At 37.6% G+C, this 24,198-nt stretch overlaps 1 protein-coding gene across 4 annotated transcripts in view; it reads right to left on the bottom strand.

Moving 5' to 3' along the window:
- Window positions 1-4,598: 4,598 nt before the first annotated feature.
- The window catches only part of LOC123557401 (probable asparagine--tRNA ligase, mitochondrial), a 335,510-nt gene continuing 315,910 nt past the window's right edge, over window positions 4,599-24,198 (bottom strand). For 3 of the 4 annotated variants that reach the window (XM_053543755.1, XM_053543756.1, XM_053543757.1), the window contains 2 exons: window positions 22,741-22,865; window positions 4,599-4,801 (listed from right to left, as the gene is read on the bottom strand). In XM_053543755.1, the coding sequence (XP_053399730.1) occupies window positions 4,657-4,801; window positions 22,741-22,865 (270 nt within the window). In that variant the 3' untranslated portion in view covers window positions 4,599-4,656. Of the gene's footprint in view, window positions 4,802-22,740; window positions 22,866-24,198 lie in introns of those variants that run through there. The other variant, XM_053543758.1, reaches the window with a different exon arrangement.

The following is a 24,198-nucleotide window of genomic DNA, read 5'->3' as shown; positions in this document are numbered from 1 at the left end:
AGACGCACTATTCTGGCCTGGCATGGCGAAACAAATCACTGACTATGTTTCCCAATATGCCGTATGTCAAAAACACAGGTATTCAAATGCAAAGGAGCCTTTGATGTCACATGACGTACCAGACAGACCGTGGCAAAATATTGCCGCTGACCTATTCTCCTTTGACAACAAAGACTACCTTGTTACTGTAGCTTATTACAGTCGATACTTTGAAGTAGACGCTCTCCCAAATACTCAGAGTGTCACTGTAATAAGAAAACTAAAAGTTCATATGGCCAGATACAGCATATGCGACAAACTTGTGACTGACAATGGACCACAATTCTCTGCAGAAGTCTTCTCTGACTTTGCCCAAGAATGGGGCTTTTCACATGTCACATCAAGCCCCATGCATCCTATAAGCAACGGTCTTGCTGAGAAAACAGTATCCATTGTTAAAAGAATATTCAAAAAAGCACAGGAAAGTCGCAGAGACCCCTATCTGTCAATTTTTTGAATATAGAAACACACCCCTTGAAGTTGGGTTTTCCCCAAGTCAACTGATAATGGGTAGAAGAACAAAATCTATTCTGCCTATCACCAATGCCCAACTAAAGCCCAAAAGCATAGACCCAAAAATCGTGAAGGACAAAATGCAAGATATCAAACAAAAACAAAAATCTTGCTATGATAAATCAGCACAAAAAGTTGTAGAAATACACAATGACCGTTCTTACACAGTACAAACTAAATCAGGCGGTACATATCGCAGAAATAGGGTCAAACTGAATAAAACTAAGGAAAAATTCCCAAAAATTCAAGAATTTGCACCTAAAATTCTGGAAGACTCCCCCACAAACAACCCTTTATTGTGCATGTATATATTACATGTTCAGGCAGGGAGGTAAAACGGAACTAAAGATACTATAATGAGAACTGGATGAACAAATGAGAAAACGATTATGCATTATGCAGAGAACATTCAAAGACGTTATATGGAAATAAAATGCAGCAGATAAACTTTAATTATAACTGTTAATAAGACTTGTGCTAAAATTGTTTAAACTGAAATATACTACCTACTTACTTATTATTATTATTATTTCATGATTTACCATGTTTATTCAATAATGATATGTTGATAATTTAAACCAATGATAGTGACCTATCAATTATTATCATCATCTGGAAACAATCAATGTACATGTATTTAATAGACACAGGTTCAAAATTTCTCAACCTTTCAGAGAGAGGGAGATGTAACCGTATTATGCTACTTGAATGAACTCTAGTAAAATTCCACTACATCACGATCTGCTGCACTGGTCAGCATTTTCTAGATATTGTTGATTTCCCGCCTATAGCTTCAGTCCATCTATTAAAGTTGCAGTGAAAACACACTTGTGTTCTTAGATTCTTTATCCCCACATTTGTGGTACATGGATCCTACAGAACTGTATTATTATTATAATACCAACAACACTAAAACATTATACTCACATGAAGAATTCAATGCCCCGAGTGAGACTCAAACCCACTTCGATAAGGGGGATGTGATTTGAAGTTGGCGACTTTAACCACTCGGCGTTTGATTTCATGTACAACGGCTACAGGACCGAAAGTTGAATCGATGATAGGTGTAAATACATGTTCAATGTACAAAAATAAAATTCCAGTTGATTCAATCGCATGCTTACTAGATTCTCAAACACATAAAACTTTATTACCTACGGAAACATTTATGGGCCTCACAATGTCGCTTTAGGTAACGCAAAAATCGACATATTTTCGCAAGAAATCAACATATTATCACAACAAGTCGATATATTTTATTGACATATTGCATTCATTTTTCCAATGTTTAACCAGTTTTTCTCGTGATCCGTGTAAGCTATAAAGATATTTCGACATATAATGACGATATGAAACGACCCTTTCTTGATTTACTAAAGTGAGTTTTCGTAATATATAGTAATTGCTCTCTTTTGAAATATGGAATTTGGGTTTACAGGCCCATACGAAGTATTTTCATATTGGGTGGACATTTCCAATACCATGCTAGTAAGACAAATCAACTAGCTGGAAGTTTAATCAGTAGAATAAACACAATTTTGGAAATTATTTCAGGAAATGTTGCACTGACCCTGTTCCTAGAAGCCTGGCTTACCGCCAATATAAAGTGACGATAGGGCAGGTTAGACTGTACTTTTACAACTATAAATCAGCACTTTGTTTGCAATTTTTGGGAGCGCGATGTGTTAAAAAGCGGTCTAAAAACAACAGTAACGTTCATAATCCTTGATTCTGACAACACACTCTACCCAGTGCCGCTCGGATGAATAGTGCACGAGGCACCTGGGGTCTTCCTCCACCATTAAAGCTGGAAGTCGCCATATGACCTAAAATGTGTCGGGCGACGTTAAACCAACAAATAAATAAAAATAAATAAATGACAACACACACAAAAGATATATGAATGTACACAAAAAAAACAAGTTCCATATTTCCTGTCATGAATAAAACATGCAGAAATTATCGATGAAAAAGTATACACTATTCAAGCTGACCACTTATAGTATGTAAGTTCCTAATCCATGTGAGATGACATAGATAGCAGATAGTGTTACAAATACATTGGTCCGTCAAATGCAATGCAACAGATATTTTAGCAAACCCAAGCAGTCTTAATCTACTTCATAAAAAACTCAATATTTGATTTATTTATTTCCCTTAATCATCTTTTTAAAGAAATCCGACTGTATTCTAGATGTACTTCATAAAAATATTAAAACTTGTTTATATTTTTAGTTTAAGAAAGTGCTGTTATTTTCAACGTTCTTTAATAAAATACATGCATAAACAATGTTAAAACATAATCATTGTATTTTTTTTAAATTTGAATATTTACTTTTTATTACGAAATCCATGTTTAACCTAGATCTACTTTATGAAAAAAATTTTTGTTATTTAATATAAAAGTGTCTTGGTGTTCATTTATGAAATCCATAAAAATAGAAAAAAAAATCAAAGAACTGTTTCACTTTCACAACACCTGACGGATGTCTGTTGTGAAAGTAAAACTGTGGATATTTTACTGTGAGACTGTTTTTTTTTTCTAATTTTCTTTATCTGTTTATTTTGTTAGTTGTTGCTTTTTTTGAAAGAATATGCACTCAGAAAAGGTTAATAAAAATGTGTTATGTGCTAGTGATATGTTATTTGTTCACAGACAATCCAAACTGTGTATGACGTTATTCTCTGCTTCAAACTATCTGTCAACGAGTAGCATTAAGGCACTTACAAATTGCCGTAAACCAGAAATAAATTTTTAGTCTTGCTATTACTAGCAGCTCTGCCGAGTCTCTTTATAGAAAGGCAAATGATCCGGCGAGTGAAAATTTGGTGCCTAAGTACTCGTAAACAGCCTACACAGTGAATCCGCATTTTTTTCTAGAGACACTACACGTTTTTATTTTATGTTTATGTTCATTGTGTATTTGTATAATCTGCTTGACGAGACCCCTGATCCACGCATACATACTGAATCCTAACCAAACACACCTTTCCTACACCCCTGCTCACTGTCATTGAAGTGACTTTGTATACATATAGTCGGGTTAAGTCGAGAACTTGCGTTAGAAAATCAAGAAATGGATGGTTTATATCGACATAATATGTCGAGATATCATTACAGCTTACGTGGATCTCGAGAAAAAATGATTAAACATTGAAAAAATGAATGCAATATGTCAATTAAATATAACAACTTGTTGTGATAATATGTTGATTTCTCGCGAAAATGTCGATATTTGCGTTATCTTACACAACATTGCGAGGCCCATAAACGTTTCCGTAATTACCTTTATAATATGAGTTACGTATATAAACAGCGCATTTATGTTTAAATCAAATATTGTATTTTCAACCTGAAAAGTCCATGACCTAGCGACAGAAATACACATGTTGTTTAGGACATGTGTAATTTTACATGTATAAAGACATCTTTTGATCTTAAAACTTATATGCACCTGCTGACTAAATTTGCATTTTGTAGTGAGTGATTTCTTTTATGAATTTGTCACAAGGAAATGTTTATCAATTAAAGAAAATCTATTCTGTACCTTTCTGGATAGAGATTGTAGAAAATGTTTGACTTGAAACTGATTCTGAGACACGGCTAAAAACTGCAGTATCATCAGTTTTTAAAAACCGTAAACACATTGCATAACTGACTTTTCAGTTTTATGTGTTGTTTAGACAATTAACGGGAAAAACCCACATAATATTAAATCATATAAATGTACATAACTTGTCTCGCGTCTTGGGCGGTGTTTATGTAAATGACTGTTACAAAATTAGCCACTCACGATAAGAAAATCGATATCAGTCAGTCGCTCCATGTGTATGGTGCAAACACTGAATCGGCACACTATTCTGAAATTGGCAGTAAATAAACTGTTTTTGGACTTTGTTTGGCAAGGGCTGGCAAAAATTAAATATTCAGTAGCAGTAAAGGAATATGCAGAAGGCAGATTAAAAATGGTTGACATGTACACATACATGAAAAGTTTAAAACTTACCTGGCTTAGAAGGATGTTAAAGGGGACAAATAACAAATATTACAGTCTTACTGGTAATTTATTGAATTTGGAAAAACTATGCAATTGTGGAAGAATATCACAATGAACAATGGTGTGGCCAGCGGGGGAATGGTATAGTATCTTTTATATTTGATATTCCTAGGAAGCACTGGAGAAGTCTCTCAAAGCCCATTCCAAATCCACCATGTGTTACACTTCCATATCTTCGTAAATCAAGGTACCTAAATAAATAATCAACAGTTCATGAATACATCAACAATGATGACCCTATATCACTCACCTGTTAAATTGGCCTTGGAATCATCAAGATAAACATTCTGACCAAGTTTCATGAGGATTATGACTGGGTTATAAATGTGGTATCTGAAGCGTTAACAAGCTTTTCCTTTGATTTGACCTAGTTTTTGACCCAGTATGACCCAGTTTTGAACCTTGCATAGGAATTATCAAGGTAAACATTCTGACCAAGCTTCATGAAGATAAGGTCATAAATGTGGCCTCTAGGGTGTTAACAAGCTTTTTCTTTGATTTGACCTGGTTTTTGACCCCACATGACCCAGTTTTGACCTTGGCCTAAAGATCATCAAGATAAACATTCTGTGCAAGTTTGTATCGAATCAAAGCATAAATGGGGGTCTATCAGGGGCCGTAACTCTATGACTGGATCTGACGGTATCATCATGGAATCAAATTTCTATTTTTGTTAAAGATATCGTGCAAGTTTGTATCAAATCAGACCATAAACTAGAAATTGCTTTTGTAAAAAAGCACATGTCTCCCCCAATGTAAAGTGCTATAGGCAAGAAGTCAATAGGGGTCAGGAGCGAAAGTCAAAGAGACACTGATGGTTGGCTGCAATAGGGATCATCTACTTGGCATGTCCAGTCATCCCGCTAAATTTCAACACTACTGGCCTTGTGGTTCTCAAGTCACTGTTCAGGCTTCTGTGACCCTGACCTTTGATCAAGTGACCCCAAAATCAGTAGGGGTCATCTACTCTGCATGTCCAATCATCCTATCAAGTTTCAACATTCTAGGTCAAGTGGTTCTCAAGTTATTTTCCGGAAATGATTTTACATGACCAGGCCCCTGTGACCTTGACCTTTAATAGACTGACCCAAAAATCAATAGGGGTCATCTACTCTGCATGTTCAATCATCCTATGAAGTTTCAACATTCTGGGTCAAGTGGTTCTCAAGTTATTGATTGGAAATTGTTTTCCATATTCAGGCTCCTGTGACCTTGACCTTTAACAGAGTGACCCCAAAATCGATAGGGGTCATCTACTCTGCATGTTCAATCATCCTATGAAGTTTCAACATTCTGGGTCAAGAGGTTCTCAAGTTATTGATCGGAAATGGTTATCAATGTTCAGGCCCCTGTGACCTTGACCTTTAGACAGTGACCCCAAAAACAAATAGGGATCATTTACTCTGCAGGAGCAATCACCCTATGAAGTTTCAACATTCTGGGTCGAGAGGTTCTCAAGTTATTGATCGGAAATGGTTTTCAATGTTCAGGCCCCTGTGACCTTGACCTTTAACAGAGTGATCCCAAAATCAATAGGGGTCATCTACTCTGCATGATCAATCTTCCTATTAAGTTTCAACATTCTGGGTCAAGTGGTTCTCAAGTTACTGACCGGAAATGGTTTTCAATGTTCAGGCCCCTGTGACCTTGACCTTCAACAGAGTGACCCCAAAATCAATAAAGGTCATCTACTTTGCATGTCCAATCATCCTATGAAGTTTCAACATTCTGGGTCAAGTCGTTCTCAAGTTATTGATCGGAAATGGTTTTCCATGTTCAGGCCCCTGTGACCTTGACCTTCGACAGAGTGACCCCAAAATCAATAGGGGACATCTACTTTGCATGACCAATCATCCTATGAAGTTTCAACATTCTGGGTCAAGTTGTTCTCGAGTTATTGATCGGAAATGGTTCTCCATGTTCAGGCCCCTGTGACCTTGATCTTTGACGGAGTGTCCCCAAAAACAATAGGGATCGTCTCCTCCATAAGCCCTACCAACCTATGAAGTCTGAAGGTTCTAGGTCAAATGGTTCTCCAGTTATTGCTCTGAAATGAAGTGTGACAGACGGACGGACGGACAGGGCAAAAACAGTATGTCTCCCCCAGAGGGGGGGAGACATCATAAAGTCTCTATATGGCTTCAAAAGCCAAAATGGCCCTTTATGGGGTCATAACACAGGAACCCATGATGGGATCTGGCCAGTTTTTGAAAGGAACTGAGATATTATGCCAATACAAGTTGTATGCAAGTTTGGTTAAAATCCAATCATAAATAAAACTGGTTTTGTGCAGACAAGGCCAAAATAGTCAATTTCTGGCCCTTACAGGGGCCCTAACTCTTTAATCCATTGTGGAATATGGCTGGTTCAAGAAAGGAACCCAGATCTTATGGTGATACAACTTGTGCAAGTTTGGTTAAAAATCCAATCATAAACTAGAAGATGCTTTTGTAGAAAAGCGAATGTCTCTCCCAATGCATAGTCGTATAGGCAAGAAGTCAATAGGGGACAGGAGCGAAAGTCAAAGAGACACTGATGGTTGGCTGCAATAGGGATCATTTACTTGGCATGTCCAGTCATCCCACTAAGTTTCAACATTCTGAACCTAGTGGTTCTCAAGTTTTGAATTGGAAACAGCTTTCCATGTTCATGCCCCTGTACCTCTGCAACCTTGACCTTTGATCAAGTGACCCCAAAATCAGTAGGGGTCATCTACTCTGCATGTCCAATCATCCTATCAAGTTTCAACATTCTAGGTCAAGTGGTTCTCAAGGTATTGATTGGAAAGAGTTTGCTATGTTCAACCCCCTGTGACCTTGACCTTTGAAGGAGTGACCCCAAAAACAATAGGGGCCATTTACTCTGTAAGTCCTATCACCCAATGAATTTTGACGGTTATAGGTCAGATGGTTCTCAAATTATTGACCAGAAATAGATTTCCATTTTCTGTATTCTGCGACCTTGACCTTTAATAAAGTGACTCCAAAATTAATAGAGGTCATCTACTCTGCATATCCAATCATCCTATGAAGTTTCAACATTCTAGGTCAAGTGGTTCTCAAGTTACTGACTGGAAATGATTTTACATGTTCAGGCCCCTGTGACCTTGAACTTTAATAGAGTAACCCAAAAATAAATAGGGGTCATCCTACGAAGTTTCAACATTCCGGGTCAAGTGGTTTTCAAGTTATTGATCGGAAATGGTTTTCTATGTTCAGGCCCCTGTGACCTTGACCTTTAACAGAGTAACCCTAAAATCGATAGGGGTCATCTACTCTGCATGACCAATCATCCTATGAAGTTTTAACATTCTTGGTCAAGTGGTTCTCAAGTTACTGACCGGAAATTGTTCTCCATGTTCAGGCCCCTGTGACCTTGATCTTTAATAGAGTGACCCCAAAATCAATAGCGGTCATCTACTCTGCATGTCCAATCATCCTATAAAGTTTCAACATTCTGGGTCAAGTGGTTCTCAAGTTATTGATTGGAAATGGTTTTAAATGTTCAGGTCCCTGTGACCTTGATCTTTAACAGAGTGACCCCAAAATCAATAGGGATCATCTACTCTGCATGACCAATCAACCTATGAAGTTTCAACATTCTGGGTCAAGTGGTTCTCAAGTTATTGATCGGAAATGGTTTTCCATGTTCAGAACCCTGTGACCTTGATCTTTAACAGAGTGACCCCAAAATCAACAGGGGTTGTCTACTCCAGCAGCCCTGCCACCCTATGAAGTTTGAGGGTTCTAGGTCAAATGATTCTCCAGTTATTGATCAGAAATGAAGTGTGACGGACTGACGGACAGACAGGGCAACAATATGTCTCCAGGGGGGAGACATAATGAAACTGCTATTGTGAAGACAAGACCAAAATAGCCAATTTCTGGCCCTTTCAGGGTCCTTAACTTTAGAACCCATAATGGAATATGGCTGAATCAAGAAAGGAACCTAGATCTCTGTATGGTGATACAACTTGTGTGCAAGTTTGGTTAAAATCAAATTATAAATTATTATGCAGACAAGCAAAATAGCCAATTTTTGCCTTTTTAGGGCTGTAACTCTGGAACCCATGGTGGGATATTGCTGGTTCAAGAAAGAAACCAAGACATTATGGTGATACAAGTTGTGTGCGAGTTTGGTTAAAATAAAAAAATCATAAATGAAACCACTATCGTGTAGACAAGAAATTGTTGACAGATGGCCAACAGACATCAAGTAGTCACAAAATCTCACCTTGAGCCATTGGCTCAAGTGAGCTAAAAGCATCTTCCTTTTAAATTGGTGGTAATTCAAGGGCCATAATTCCAAAGTGCCTGGGCTGATTTGGCTAGTTATCGAACCTGGCCGAGGTCTTATGGTCAGACACATTCTGTTCAAGTTTGGTGAAGATCGGGTGAGAAATGTTCGACTTAGAGTGCGGACAAGCTTTGTGACATACAGACAGACAGACAGACACACAGACAGGAGTAAATCAATATGTCTCCCACACCACTGTGTGGTGGGAGACATAACAAGAAATATTGGTTGAACAGATGGATGCTCCCCGAAATTAGCATATTAAAAGAAGAAAAGTGGAATTTACTGACTGGGCACATATAAATTATGATGTTGAATAAACAGATAATGAAGAAAACATGTGCATCTCCTCTTTAGAGTGAAGAGTCCTATGAATTTTTGCTGAATTTCAGGCAGTGGTTGCTGAGAATTACTCCTGGCTACCATGGTGCTATAGTTTACTGTTGAATAATCAAAGGGCAATAAATCCATTAACAAGAGGGTCATCATGACCCCATATTGCTCACCCGTTAAACTTGGCCTTGGAATCATCAAGATAAACATTTTGACCAAGTTTCATGAAGATAGGGTCGTAAATGTGGCCTCTACAGTGTAAACAAGCTTTTCCTTTGAGTGGTGACCTAGTTTTTGACCCACATAACCCAGTTTCAAAATTGGCCTAGGAATCATCAAGATAAACATTCTTACCAAATTTCTTGAAGATAGGGTCATAAAAGTGGCCTCAAGAGTGTGAACAAGCTTTTTGTTTGATTTGAGTGGTGACCTAGTTTTTGACCCACATAACCCAGTTTCAAAATTGGCCTAGGAATCATCAAGATAAACATTCTGACCAAGTTTCATGAAGATAGGGTCATAAAAGTGGCCTCAAGAGTGTGAACAAGCTTTTCCTTTGATTTGACTGGGTTCAGAACCTGGCCTAGGAATCATAAAGATAAACATTCTGACCAAGTTTCATGTCGATAGGGTCATAAAAGTGGCCTCAAGAGTGTGAACTAGCTTTTCCTTTGATTTGACTGGGTTTAGGACCTGGCCTAGCAATCATCAAGATAAACATTCTGACCAAGTTTCATGAAGATAGGGTCATAAAAGTGGCCTCAAGAGTGTGAACAAGCTTTTCCTTTGATTTGAGTGGGTGACCTAGTTTTTGACCCCACATCACCCAGTTTTGAACTTGCATAGGCATAGGAATCATCAAGATAAACATTCTGCCCAAGTTTCAAAAAAAAGATAGGGTCATAAATCTTATTGTGACTTAAGTTGTGTGTAAGTGTGGTTAAAATCGAATGTTTAATGTCACTTCTATCACAAGAGGGCCCTGAAGGCCCTGTATCGCTCGCCTACATTCTGACCAAGTTTCATGAAGATAAAGTCAATAAGATTGGACCAAAAATGTGGCCTGAGTGTAAACAAGCATTTTCTTTCTTTTGACCTAGTGACCTAGTGACCTAGCTTAAAACTTGTCCATGGTTTCATGAAAACAAACATTCTGACAAAGTTTCGTGAAGATTGGAGCAAAAAAGTGGCCTCTAGAGTATAAATAAGCTTTTCCTTTGATTTTACCAAGTGACCTAGTTTTCGACCCTACAAGACCCAGAGTTGAAGTCATAGAAAACTTCATGATACCAAACATTCTGACCAAGTTTTGATTTGACCGGGTGACTAGTTTTTAAACCCACATGACCCAGATTCGAACTTGGCCTAGAGGTCATCAAGATAAACATTCTGACCAAGTTTCATGAAGATAGAGTCATAAATTTGGCCTCTAGAGTGTTAACAAGCTTTACCTTTGATTTGACCTAGTGACCTAGTTTTTGACCTCACATAACCCAGATTCCAACTTGACCTAAATATCATCAAAATTAACATTTTGGCCAAGTTTCATGAAGATACAATCATAAATGTAACCTCTAGATTGTTAACAAGCTTTATCTTTGATTTGACCTGGTGACCTAGTTTTTGACCCCACATGACCCAGATTCGAACTTTACCTAGAGGTCATCTAGACAAACATTCTGATCAATTCTCATGAGTTTCAAACTCAAAATTAGGTTTCTAGAGTGTTAACAAGCTTTACCTTTGATTTGACCCCACTTGACCCAGATTGGAACTTGACCTAAAGATCTTCAAGATTAACATTCTGACCAAGATTCATTAAGATATGGTCAAAAATGCGGCCTCGTTACAGTTAACTAGCTTTTCCTTTGATTTGTCCTGGTGACCTAGTTTTTGACCCCACATGACCAAGATCAGATTTGGACCTAAAGATCATCAGGGTTAACACTCTGACCAAGTTTCATGAAGATATAGTCATAGATGTGGCCTCAAGAGTGTTAACAAGCTTTTCCTTTGATTTTTTGACCTGGTGACCTAGGTTTTGACCCCACATGACCCAGATTTGAACTTGCTAAAGATCATCAAGATTAACATTCTGACCAAGTTTCATAGAGATATTTCATAAATGTGACCTCTAGAGTGGTTACAAGCTTTCCCTTTGATTTGACCTGGTGACCTAGTTTTTGACCCCAGATGATCCAATATCAAAATCGTCCAAGATTTTATTGAGGGTTACATTCTGACCAAGTTTCATTAAGATTGGGCCTAAATTGTGACCTCTAGAGTTTTAATAGTCAAATTGTTGATGACGGACAACGGAACACAGTACTGGGCAATCACAAAAGCTCACCTTGAGCACTTTGTGCTCAGGTGAGCTAAAATTAACAAATTCTGGCTCTGTCAGGGGTCAATCAAGGGCTGTAACTCCAGAAACTATGATTTGATCTGACCGATTAATCAAGAAATCCAAGATCTATTGTTGTTAAAGATATTTTGCAAGTTTGTATCAAATCAAACCATAAATAAAGTCTCTATATGGTTGCAAAACCAAAATAGCAAATTCTGGCCCTTTAAGGGCCAATAACTCTGGAGCCCATGATGGGATCTGGCCAGTTTTCGAAAGGAACCGAGATATTATGCCAATACAAGTTGTGTGCAAGACTGATTAAAATGGATTGCAAAATGTGGTCTCTATCATGTTAACAAGACAAAATAGCAAATTTTGGCCCTTTTCAGGGGCCATGACTTTGGAACCCATGATGGGATCTGGCCAGTTTTTGAAAGGAATCAAGATATTGTGCCAATACAAATTTTGTGCAAGTGTGATTATAATCAGTTGTAAAATGTGGTCTCTAGGGTGTTCACAAGAAATTGCGGACAGACGACGATGATGGACAGACGACGGGCAATCACAAAAGCTCACCGTGTCACTGCGTGACAAGTGAGTTAAAAATCATCCAACCAAAACACACAGATAATATGCGCATCTCCTCTTGACAGTAAAGCTTCCTATGAAGAAGCAGTGGCTGCTGTAAAATTCTCTGGACAAGAATTGTACTACTACTGTTTAATAATCAAAGGGCAATAACTGGGTGAAAAATCATTCGGCCAAACATGAAGATGCGCATCTCCTCTTAAGAGTGAAGCTTCCTATGAAGTTTCACTGAATTCCAACCTGTGGTTGCTGGAAATAATCCGGAGAGGAAATGTACTATAACATGTGCATAACCTCTTGATAGTGAAGTTTCCTAGGAAGATTTACTAAATTCCAACCTGTGGTTGCTGAGAAATACTCAGACAAGAACTGTACTATAGTATACTATTTTTGGATAATCAAAGGGCAATAACTGGGTGAAAAATCATCCAACCGGAACATGAAGATAATAAGCGCATCTCCTCTTGATAGTTAAGCTTCCTATGAAATATGGCTAAATTCCAACCAATTGTTGCTAAGAAATACTCCGGACAAGAATTGTACTATAGTATACTACTGCTGAATAATCAAAGGGCAATAACTCGGTGAAAAATCATCCGACCGGAACATGAAGACAAGGCCATAATTAAACAAGAGGGCCATCATAAGTCGCTCACCGGAGAAACACATCATAACAAACATGTTTGACCTAGTGACCCAGTTTTTGATACCACATGACCCAGTTTCAAACTCGTCTGAGTTTTCAAGGAGATAAACATTCTGACCAAGTTTCATGATGATTGGAGCAAAAATGTGGCCTCTAGTTGTTGTTTTTTTTCGATTTGGCCTAGTTACCTAGTTTTTTATCCAACCGGACCTAATTTTTAACCTGTCCGAAATTTCATTGCGACAAAATTTAATATTATGACTAATTTTCATTAAGATTGGACAAAAAATGTGGCCTGAGTGTAAACAAGCATTTTCTTTCTTTTGACCTAGTGACCTAGTTTTTGACCCCACATGACCTAGATTAAAACTTGTCCATGGTTTCATGAAAACAAACATTCTGACAAAGTTTCGTGAAGATTGGAGCAAAAAAGTGGCCTCTAGAGTATAAATAAGCTTTTCCTTTGATTTTACCAAGTGACCTAGTTTTCGACCCTACAAGACCCAGAGTCGAAGTCATAGAAAACTTCATGATACCAAACATTCTGACCAAGTTTTGATTTGACCGGGTGACTAGTTTTTAAACCCACATGACCCAGATTCGAACTTGGCCTAGAGGTCATCAAGATAAACATTCTGACCAAGTTTCATGAAGATAGAGTCATAAATTTGGCCTCTAGAGTGTTAACAAGCTTTTCCTTTAATTTGACTGGGTGACCTAGTTTTTGATCACATGACCCAGATTCAAACTGGACCTAGAAATCATCAAGACAAACACTCTGACCAATTCTCACGAGTTTCAAACTTAAAATGTGGTCTCTTGAGTGTAAACAAGCTTTCCCTTAGTTTCTGACCCGATATGACCCAGATTCGAACTTGGCCTAGAGGTCATCAAGATAAACATTCTGACCAAGTTTCATGAAGATAGGGTCGTAAATGTGGCCTCTAGAGTGTAAACAAGCTTTTCCTTTGATTTGACCTGGTGACCTAGTTTTTGACCCCAGATGACCCAATATCAAACTCGTCCAAGATTTTAGTGAGGGTAACATTCTGACCAAGTTTCATTAAGTTTGGGCCAAAATTGTGACCTCTAGAGTGTTAAAAGTCAAAGACGACGACGGACAAGGGGCGATCACAAAAGCTTACCTTGAGCACAATGTGCTCTTGTGAGCTACAAATTGTTTGTTTGTAGTGCTCCGACTCACCCATCAAAAGGGTCCCAACCTAAAACATTTTACAGCCATCCAGGGGGCAAAAAATTTTTTTTCATATGTTTTGGTCCTTTCTGATGCAAAATGCAATTTCCGCAAATGTTTTCCTGTCCAATTCATAATATGAAGGCGCTCGTCAAATCATTCAGCATTTGATATACATGACCACAGACTGCCGACTTTGTCCTTGTTTTGGAAGTCACAAATCATGATGCTAATGCAACAGCTGCTCAGACCTTCTGACTTCGCTTTTCTCTGAAGTGCTGTGTCGAGCTCTAAGTTTCTTATTACTTACTTTAAATATAATTTGAAGGAACTTAAAATGTACTTTGTGTGAACTTGACTCATGTTTACAAATGAAGTCTTTCAATTTTCGTTTAGGTTGGACCACTAGGCAGAGATAGACAATTTTCCTAGGGACCTGGTTTTTGTGCGTGACACTCCATCTCATGGTTGTGAATATTTGTGCAAAGTAATATTAAAATCCTTCAAGGATTGTTGAGTTACAGACTGGACAGGAAAAAAGCCCTTTTTGCCTTTGACTTCCAAGTGTGACCTTGACCTTTCAGCTAAGCTTGTTATAAATTTAAGTATGAAAGGGGCATAATTTGGTCAAAAATACAAATAAGAGTTATGGGGCTTGTTATCACACATGTAGATGATGATGATAAAGATACATTTTAAGTGTCAAGTCTTTATCTTATATTGCATTAAAGTTATATCCAGAAAGCGAAGATTGCAAAAAAACTTCAAGTACAAAAGGGGCATAATTCTGTCAAAAATACAATTAGAGTTATGGGGTTTGCAAACACACATGCAGATGATGATTATAAAGAAATATTTTTAATTTCAAGTCATTATCTTTTAAAGTACCAAAGATATGTCTATAAACAAAGTTTTCGAAAAAATTTAACACCTTGGTGACCTTGACCTTGGATATAATGGGCCCAGCCCCTTTGTTTGCATGCTAGACAATGTTTATGTAAAGTTACAGTAAGATATAAGCAATAGTAACAAAGATATGACAGAAAAACAAAAGTTGCCGAAAAACTTTAATCTTAAAAATAACCTAAGTATAACACCTTGGTGACCTTGACCTTGCGTATAATGGGCTCAGCCCCTACACATACTTTATTTGTATACTGGACAATGTTTATGTGATATTACAGTAAGATATAAGCAACAGTAACAAAGATATGACAGAAAAACAAAGGTTGCCGAAAAACTTTAACCAAGGAAGGTCATGCCGATGCCAGGGCGAGTAGAATAGCCCCCCTATTCTCCGAATAGTGGAGCTAAAAATTCCTATTAACGTTTGACCTCCAGTTGTGACCTTGATCTTTGAGCTAGGGGTCCGGGTTTTGCACATGACATGTCATCTCATCATGGGGAACATTTGTGCCAAGTAATATTAAATTCCCTTCATGGATGGCAGAATTATGGACCAGACAGGAAAAAAACCCTCAATTGTGACCTTGACGTTTGAGCCAGGGGTCCGGCTTTTATGCAAGACACATTGTCTCATCATGGGGAACATTTGTGCCAAGTGATATTTAACCCTTTCCCACATGGATACGTTTATCACCGTATCTCTCGATTACCGAACAGAAACGTATTGACCCGAGTCTATCGGTTCCCCGATAGAAACGTATTATACCGATTAACGGCCATTTGAACAGAATCGTTTTATCCCGTGTCTCATAATCAATCGCTTTATTTTCGTTCTTTTCCTAAAGAAACAAATTCCGGATGTTTACTAACTCAAAATATGGGATTTCGTCATCATTATTTACGTACAAGATCATGTGGATACTATTTAAATTTATCGAGTACTTTGCAAAGAAAGACACCGGGGTTTTTTCCTACATGTGCACGACGCTACGTCATGGAAAATTACTGAGAAAACTGCTTGCAACTGGCCGGTTCGCGGGCTTTCCTCGTTCTAAAAATAACAACCATTTAACATCAAAGTATTTTTAAATGTGTTAGGTCATGAAGGTCACGCGTGATACATGCCAATTTCCCCTAAACAACAATTTGTGTATACGATGGCTTGGAATTTATGGCCTTACATAACGGGAAGTGTTAATCAAAACAGAAGGACCGCGGCTTTCAAATATTTTAAGACACCCCAAGAGTTGATTGCTGCGGAAGTCACCCGTGATGTACCGACGTTTGATCATCAAAATATTACGTAATATTATCTTAAAATTTTTAATTTTTAGCACAAGAATACTGTAGTCGGTTACGAGTCTCGATCTCGGCGATCTTTTTGCACTTTCAGAAATTTTATGATCCGTTATTTTTGTAGTGTTATTCAGTTTGATGGTTGTTTTTTTATATAAATACTTACCGATTCCGATTCGGAAGATAAGTCTATTAACTATAAATCAAACTTTCAAACATCAAAATGAAATTGTATATGAATTTCAATGTGAAAGTAATCCAAAACAGAATTTTATGCCTAAAAATATATATTCCCGTACTTTAACACTTTATATCTTCGAAACTCAAAGAGAAACTACAATAAATTTTGTATCATCGGAAAGACAATTTAAATTGCTACAAACTTTATATTGACAAAAATAATGTCAAACTTACAGAAAATATTAAAATAATGACATTTTTAACATAAGTGTGTGTAATCACAAAATAATGCTAACACCTCTGTTCAGATAAGACAGTCACCTTTATCAGCCATATACCGATTATTGATTATTGATTATCACTTATCAGTGTTATGTAAAAGAGGTTACTTTGGCTTCTGTTCTGTGTGGTAAAGGGTTAAATCCCTTAATGAATGACAGAGTTATGGACCAGACACGAAACGGACCCTGTTCATGCCATGTTTACATTTGACTGCTAAGTGTGACCTTGACCTTTGAGCTAGGGGTCTGAACATTGTGCATGACACATCGTCTTATTATGAGGTACATTTGTGCCAAGTAATATTAAAATCCCTTCATGGATAAAAGCCCTGTTGACCTCTGACATCCAACTGTCACCTTGACCTTTGAGCTAGGGGTGTTTTGCGCATGACATGTCGTCTCATCATGGGGAACATTTGTGCAAAGAAGTATTAAAATCCCTTCATGGATGACAGAGTTATGGACCGGACACGAAATTGCAGATGGACAGACGGATGGAAGGATGGACGGAATGACGGAAAAGCGCATTCCTATAGTCCACGAAACTGGTTTTCAACCAAGAGAGATAAAGATAAGGTGTATCCAAACACTAAGTAAGTCTAATTTTAAGGAAACGGGGGCATAATTCATAAAATATTGGTGCACTTTGTGTCATATGATATGGGTGATGATGTGGAACAAATAATTCAAGTCTGAATCAAATTCATTTAGTAATAACTAAGATATAGTGAAAATGCATCAAAATTAACCTTAAATTCTAAATAAAAGGGGGCATAATTCATGTAAAATTGGTACCAGAGTTATGCCCCTTGTGTCATCTGATGTGGGTGATAAGGTGGAACAACTATTTTAAGTTTGAATCAAACCCATTTAGTAATAACCGAGATAGAGTGAAAGAACATCAAAACTTTAACCTGAAATTCTAAGTGAAAAGGGGAGATAATTCATGAAATATTGGAGCAAGTGTTATGGCTCTTGTGTCATATGATGTGAGTGATGATGTGGAACAACTATTTCATGTTTGAATTAAATCTATATGGTAATAACTGAGATAGAGTGAAAGTGCATCAAAATTTTAACCTGAAATTCTAAGTAAAAATGGGGGATAATTCATTAAATATTGGTACCAGAGTTATGGACCTTGTGTCATATGATGTGTGAGATGATGTGGAACAACTACTTTCAGTTTGAATCAAATCCATATAGTAATAATTGAGATAGAGTGAAAGTGCATCAAAACTTTAATCTGAAATTCTAAGTAAAAAGGGGGGATAATTCATAAAATATTGGTGTGAGAGTTATGGCCTTTGTGCCAGATGATGAGGAATAAATATTTTAAGTTTAAAGCAAATCCATCAGGTAATTACAGAGATAAGGAGAAAAAAAGAAAGTGGAAAAACATCTTTAACCAAGGTGGGGACGTGGAAAGACGCCAATGCTGACACCGGGGTGAGTAGAATAGCTCTCCATATGCTTCATATAGACCCTCCCCCCGGGCATGGCATATACTGACCCCAGGGTCATTATTGGAACATGGTAGAGAACCACTAGAGCATGCCACATACTAAATATCTAAGCTCTGGGCCTTATGGTTTAAGACAAGAGGCCATTTTTAACCCCAGAGAATAATCTGAACAGTCTTGGTAAAGGACTACTTTACGATGCAACATACCAAATATTAAAGCCCTAGGCTATGTGGTTTTGTGCAAGAAGATTTCAAAGTTTTCCCTATAGAAGTCTATGTAAACCATGTGACCCACAGCGTGGGGCCATAGTTGACCCGAGGGGGATAATTTGAACAAAGTTGGTAGAGGACCATTAGATGATGCTACATACCAAATATCACAGCCCTAGGCCCTGTGGTTTTGGACAAGAAGATTTTCAAATTTTTTCCCTATATAAGTCTTTATTAACCATGAGACCCCCAGAGCGGGGCCATATTTGACCCTAGGGTAATTATTTGAACATTCTTAGTAGAGGGCCACTTGATGATGCTACATACCAAATATCAAAGCCCCTGTGGTTTTGGACAAGAAGATTTTTAAAGTTTTTCCTTTCGATTGCCATGGCAACCAGAGTTGTGTATGGAATTCAATTCTTTGAATAATTTTTAAAGAAGACCATCCAAGGAACATCCCTGTGAAGTTTCATCATAATTGGCCTGGTGGTTTAGAGGAGACGCGGACGGACGGATGCTGGACTGTGAGCCTGCGGCTCAGATGAGCTATTAATCAAAGGGCAATAAGCGGGTGAAAAATCACCTGATCGGAACACGAAGATAATATGCGCATCTCCTCTTGGTAGTGAAGCTTTCTATGAAGTTTCGCTAAATTCCAAGCAGTGGTTGCTGAGAAATATCCAGGACAAGAAATGTACTATACAGTAAACCTCACTTATAAGGAACTAGGATATAAGGAACACTCGTTTATAAGGAACGGTTTTCAATTCCCTGTCTTATTCCTTCTTTATTCAATGTAAAAATCCTCGGTTATAGGAACTTGGTTATAAGGAACACTCGGTTATAAGGAACACTTTTTCTAGTCCCAAAGTACGGAATTCAATGGAAAACCCCTCGGTTATAGTGAACAGACATAAAGAATACTGGAAATAAACAGGAGAATCGCTGATGACGTCAGAGTAACGTCGGCACTTTCACGAGCTTTTATGCTCATGAATAAACACATGTTATTTCATTTCTATGATCTTTAGTTTGTTACTTCACAGATATGATAAAAAGAAAATAAATAATATCATCATTAACTTACTCGAGATTATGTTTGAGAGCTACATGTAATAGGTATTTCATGTTAACAATAGTAAACGAAAATCAGTCGTGGACACGGTCATGTCATACTATCCTAAATAAATGTGTTAATTACGCGTGATTAACAATGGCAAACAGTCCAGTTTACCAAATGTTCAATTGTAAAAATTATAGCAGGTGCTAAAATGGACAATAGCAAAACTATAGGTATAATTTACGCTTTAGTCTGTATGTATGGCGCCGTTGTCTAATCGTAATGCACTGTATGTCATAAACACTCTACTTTTAAATTTTAATTGGTAGAACGAATGTTCTAATTTAACATTTTTGTATTAATTATTTGAACATTTATTTTATACTAGTATTGATGCCTTTTCACATAACATGCTGTCGAGCAAGGTAAGAGCTGCAACATATCTTATAATCATAATGTAGTGCTCTCCTAAAAAAGAAGATAGAAATAGCCGACAAAAAATAAACACAAATCACGTCATTCTTACCGACGTACATTTTGGCTTAGTTTAGGTTTAAACGCCATGTTTCAACACTTTCAGTCATATACACGCAGTCAGTTTACCTTACCATCTCTCTAGGAAAGGACCGGTACTATACTCACAACTTCTTACATAAAGATTCATGGTCGACCCGGAGCCCTTTTCAAACGTCAGTCAAATAGTGTTCGCTATACAAATTGTGTTCGTTATACAAACCTCGGTTACAAGGAATTAATTCGCTATACAGATATAAGGAACCTCGGTTATAAGGAACAATTTTTAGAGGTCCCAAGCTGTTCCTTATAAGCAAGGTTTACTGTAGTATACTACTGTTGAATAATCAAAGGGCAATAACAGGGTGAAAAATCAGCCAACCGGAACATGATGATAATATGCCCATCTCCTCTTAATAGTGAAGCTTTCTGTGAAGTTTTGCTAAATTCCAACCAGTGGTTGCTGAGAAATATCCCAGAAGAGAAATGTTATATAGTATGCTACTGTTGAATAATCAAAGGGCAATAACTGGGTAGAAAATCAGCCAACCGGAACATGATGATAATATGCCCATCTCCTCTTAATAGTGAAGCTTTCTGTGAAGTTTTGCTAAATTCCAACCAGTTGTTGCTGAGAAATATCCCAGAAGAGAAATGTTCTATAGTATGCTACTGTTGAATAATCAAAGGGCAATAACTGGGTAGAAAATCATCCGACCGGAACATGAAGAATATATGCATATCTCCTCTTGGTAGTGAAACTTTCTGTGAAGTTTCGCTAAATTTCAACCAGTGGTTGCTGTGAAATATCCAGGACAAGAAATGTACTATAGTATACTACTGTTGAATAATCAAAGGGCAATAGGGTGAAAAATCATCCAACCACAACATGAAGATAATATGCGCATCTCCTCTTGGTAGTGAAGCTTTCCGTAAAGTTTTGCTAAATCCCAACCAAATCGGGCAGCAACCAATCCCTCGGGATTCTGCAGATGTTATAACATGAAAAAACATGCGTTATCCCTACACACATAGTTTTTCTTTGATTTGACCGGGTGAGCTAGTTTTTGACCCTAGATGACACATATTCGAACTTCATCTAGATTTCATCAAGACAAACATTCTGACCCAATCTGACTAAAGTGCATCCTCAATTAACGCTATGCTTTGGATCTGAAGACGTGCTATTGATAGCCTTGTTCTGACTACCCTTCTGCTAGCCAATCAGAGCCTTGCTTTCAACATTTTGAAAGTGAAAGTAGAAGTTTAAAAAATCTATTTTTAGCCTGAGTTTTTCATGTTTAAAATTCTTATGATGACCACATCATGACTGCGCTCTCGTGTTTTGAGAGGAATTATATGTCACAGTACGGACTTGGTCATGTAAGGTGTCAGGCAGCTGGTTAGCTCAGTTGGTAGAGCACTCGCGTCCTGAGTTCAAGCCCTAGATTCTCACCCTTAGACATTCGACGCTATTTTGATGGTTCAGCCGAATGCTTGTTGAAATGAATCGTCCGATTGGTTCAAATAAAAATAGATTTGCGAAAATAAAAATAGTAATACTGGAAATCCAAATATACAGAAAGATTAATGTAAATGTGTCATCCTCAGATCTTTGTTTAGATCAAGTACTTTAGTCAGATTGATTTTGACTAATTCTCATGAGTTTCAAACTTAAAATGTGGTCTCTAGTGTGTTAATACAGTTTTCCTTTGATCTGGCCTAGTGACCTAGTTTTTGACCCTACAAGACCCAGATTCAAACTTTTCCTAGAGATCATCAAACCAAATATTCTGACCAAGTTTCATGAAGATATAGTCATAAATGTGGCCTCTAGAGTGTTAACGAGCTTTTCCTTTAATTTGACCAGTGACCTAGTTTTTGAACCCACATGAACCAGGTTGGAACCTGACCTAGATGTCATCTAGACAAACATTTTGACCAATTCTCATGAGTTTCAAACTTATAATGTGGTCTCTAGAGTGTTAACAAGATTTTCCTTTGATCTGGCCTAGTGACCTAGTTTTTGACCCCACATGACCAAGATTCGAACTTTGCCTAAAGATCATCAAGATATATACTCTGACCATGTTTCATGAAGATAAGGTCATAAATGTGGCCTCTAGAGTGTTTAACAAGCTTTTCCTTTAATTTGACTGGGTGACCTAGTTTTTGATCCCACATGATCCAGATTTGAACTTGGCCTAAAGATCATCAAGACAAACATTCTGACAAAGTTTCATGAAGATAGGGTCATAAATGTGGCCTCTTAAGTGTTAACAAGATTTTCATTTGATCTGGCCTACTGACCTAGTTTTTGAACCCACATGACCCAGTTACAAACTTGACCTAGAGATCATCAAGACAAATATTCTGACAAAGTTTCATAAAGATTGGGTCATAACTGTGGCCACTAGAGTGTTAACAATGCAAATGTTGACGCACCACGTGACGACGCTAGGCGCGGGACAATGACCGGTCACAATAGCTCACCTTGAGCACTTTGTGCTCTGGTGAGCTAAAAATGCCTGAGCAGGAACCTCTATTAAACAGCCACTTGCCTTAAGTAGCCATTTAGCTTACTTCCCAAACTGAGTTTCTGTTCTAATATCAACTCTCTTAAGCAGCCACCTGCCTTTAGCAGCTAGATTATGCTGCTCCCTTGGCTGACTGCTTAACACAGGTTTGACTGTATATGTAGTTCTGTACAGAACCTTTTCTGTTCAGAGGAATTCACCTGCATATACTGATTTTGATGCATAAAATGGCAAAACACTTCCTCTTTGTTTTAAAGCAACAAAATATATTCACCACTGATAAGATGCTGTCATCCCTAATTCATCCAATCTTGATTTGATTACATCATATCTTTCCTCTCTCAGACTTCCTCCAATTAGTTCACCTACTTCTGGTACCAGTAAATCTACTGCAGCCACCTGAAATACACCGGCATACAATTATATTAACAACTCCTGCAGCCACCTGAAATACACCGGCATACAATTATATTAACAACTCCTGCAGCCACCTGAAATACACCGGCATACAATTATATTAACAACTCCTACAGCCACCTGAAATACACCGGCATACAATTATATTAACAACTCCTACAGCCACCTGAAATACACCGCATACAATTATATTAACAACTACAGCCACCTGAAATACACCGGCAATACAATTATATTAACAACTCCTACAGCCACCTGAAATACACCGGCATACACACTAATAAAACAATTAACTCCTACAGCCACCTGAAATACATCGGCATACAATTATATTAACAACTTCTGCAGCCACCTGAAATACACCGCATACAATTATATTAACAACTCCTGTAGCCACCTGAAATACACCGGCATACAATTATATTAAACAATCTCCTGCAGCCACCTGAAATACACCGCATACAATGGAAACATTAACTGTCTACTCCCGATGTAATATGTAACCGCGCAATACCAAATATTAACATCATTTGGCATGCCCTGATATCATAACCTGATACAATTGGATTTAACAAATATCTTCATGAGTACGTGAAATAACAGATTAAGCCAAACCTGAAATTAACAACGGCCAAATTAAAATAACCTTCTTACTAGCCACCATGAAATTAGCTATAGATATTCATTTAACAATTACAGACCTGAAATACAACCGGCATACAATTATTTGGACAAATCCGTAGCACTGAATACAACTGGTCTACAATTATATTAACAACTACTTAGCCACCTGAAATACACCGCATACAATTATATTAACAACTCTGCAGCCACCTGAATACACCTGGCATACAATAATATTAACAACTCCTGCAGCCACCTGAAATACACCCATACAGCCATGAATACACTAATTATATTAACAACTCCTGCAGCCTACCTGAAATACACCGGCATACAATTATATTAACAACTCCTGCAGCCACCTGAAATACACCGGCATACAATTATATTAACAACTCCTGCAGCCACCTGAAATACACCGGCATACAATTATATTAACATCTCCTGCAGCCACCTGAAATACACCGGCATAAAATTATATTAACAACTCCTACAGCCACCTGAAATACACCGGCATACAATTATATTAACAACTTCTGCAGCCACCTGAAATACACTGCATACAATTATATTAACAACTCCTGCAACCACCTGAAATACACGCACATAAACATCCTGACACGGGCATACAATTTATATTAGTATAACATGTTGTAGCAGCTACTGTAAATTTTTCAGCATATAATGTATT

This window comes from Mercenaria mercenaria, chromosome 5, assembly GCF_021730395.1.
Source record: "Mercenaria mercenaria strain notata chromosome 5, MADL_Memer_1, whole genome shotgun sequence".
Classification (NCBI taxonomy): Eukaryota; Metazoa; Mollusca; class Bivalvia; order Venerida; family Veneridae; genus Mercenaria; species Mercenaria mercenaria.
The sequence above is the reverse complement of the archived record's forward strand: the minus strand, read 5'-3'. Positions and strand labels throughout refer to the sequence as shown.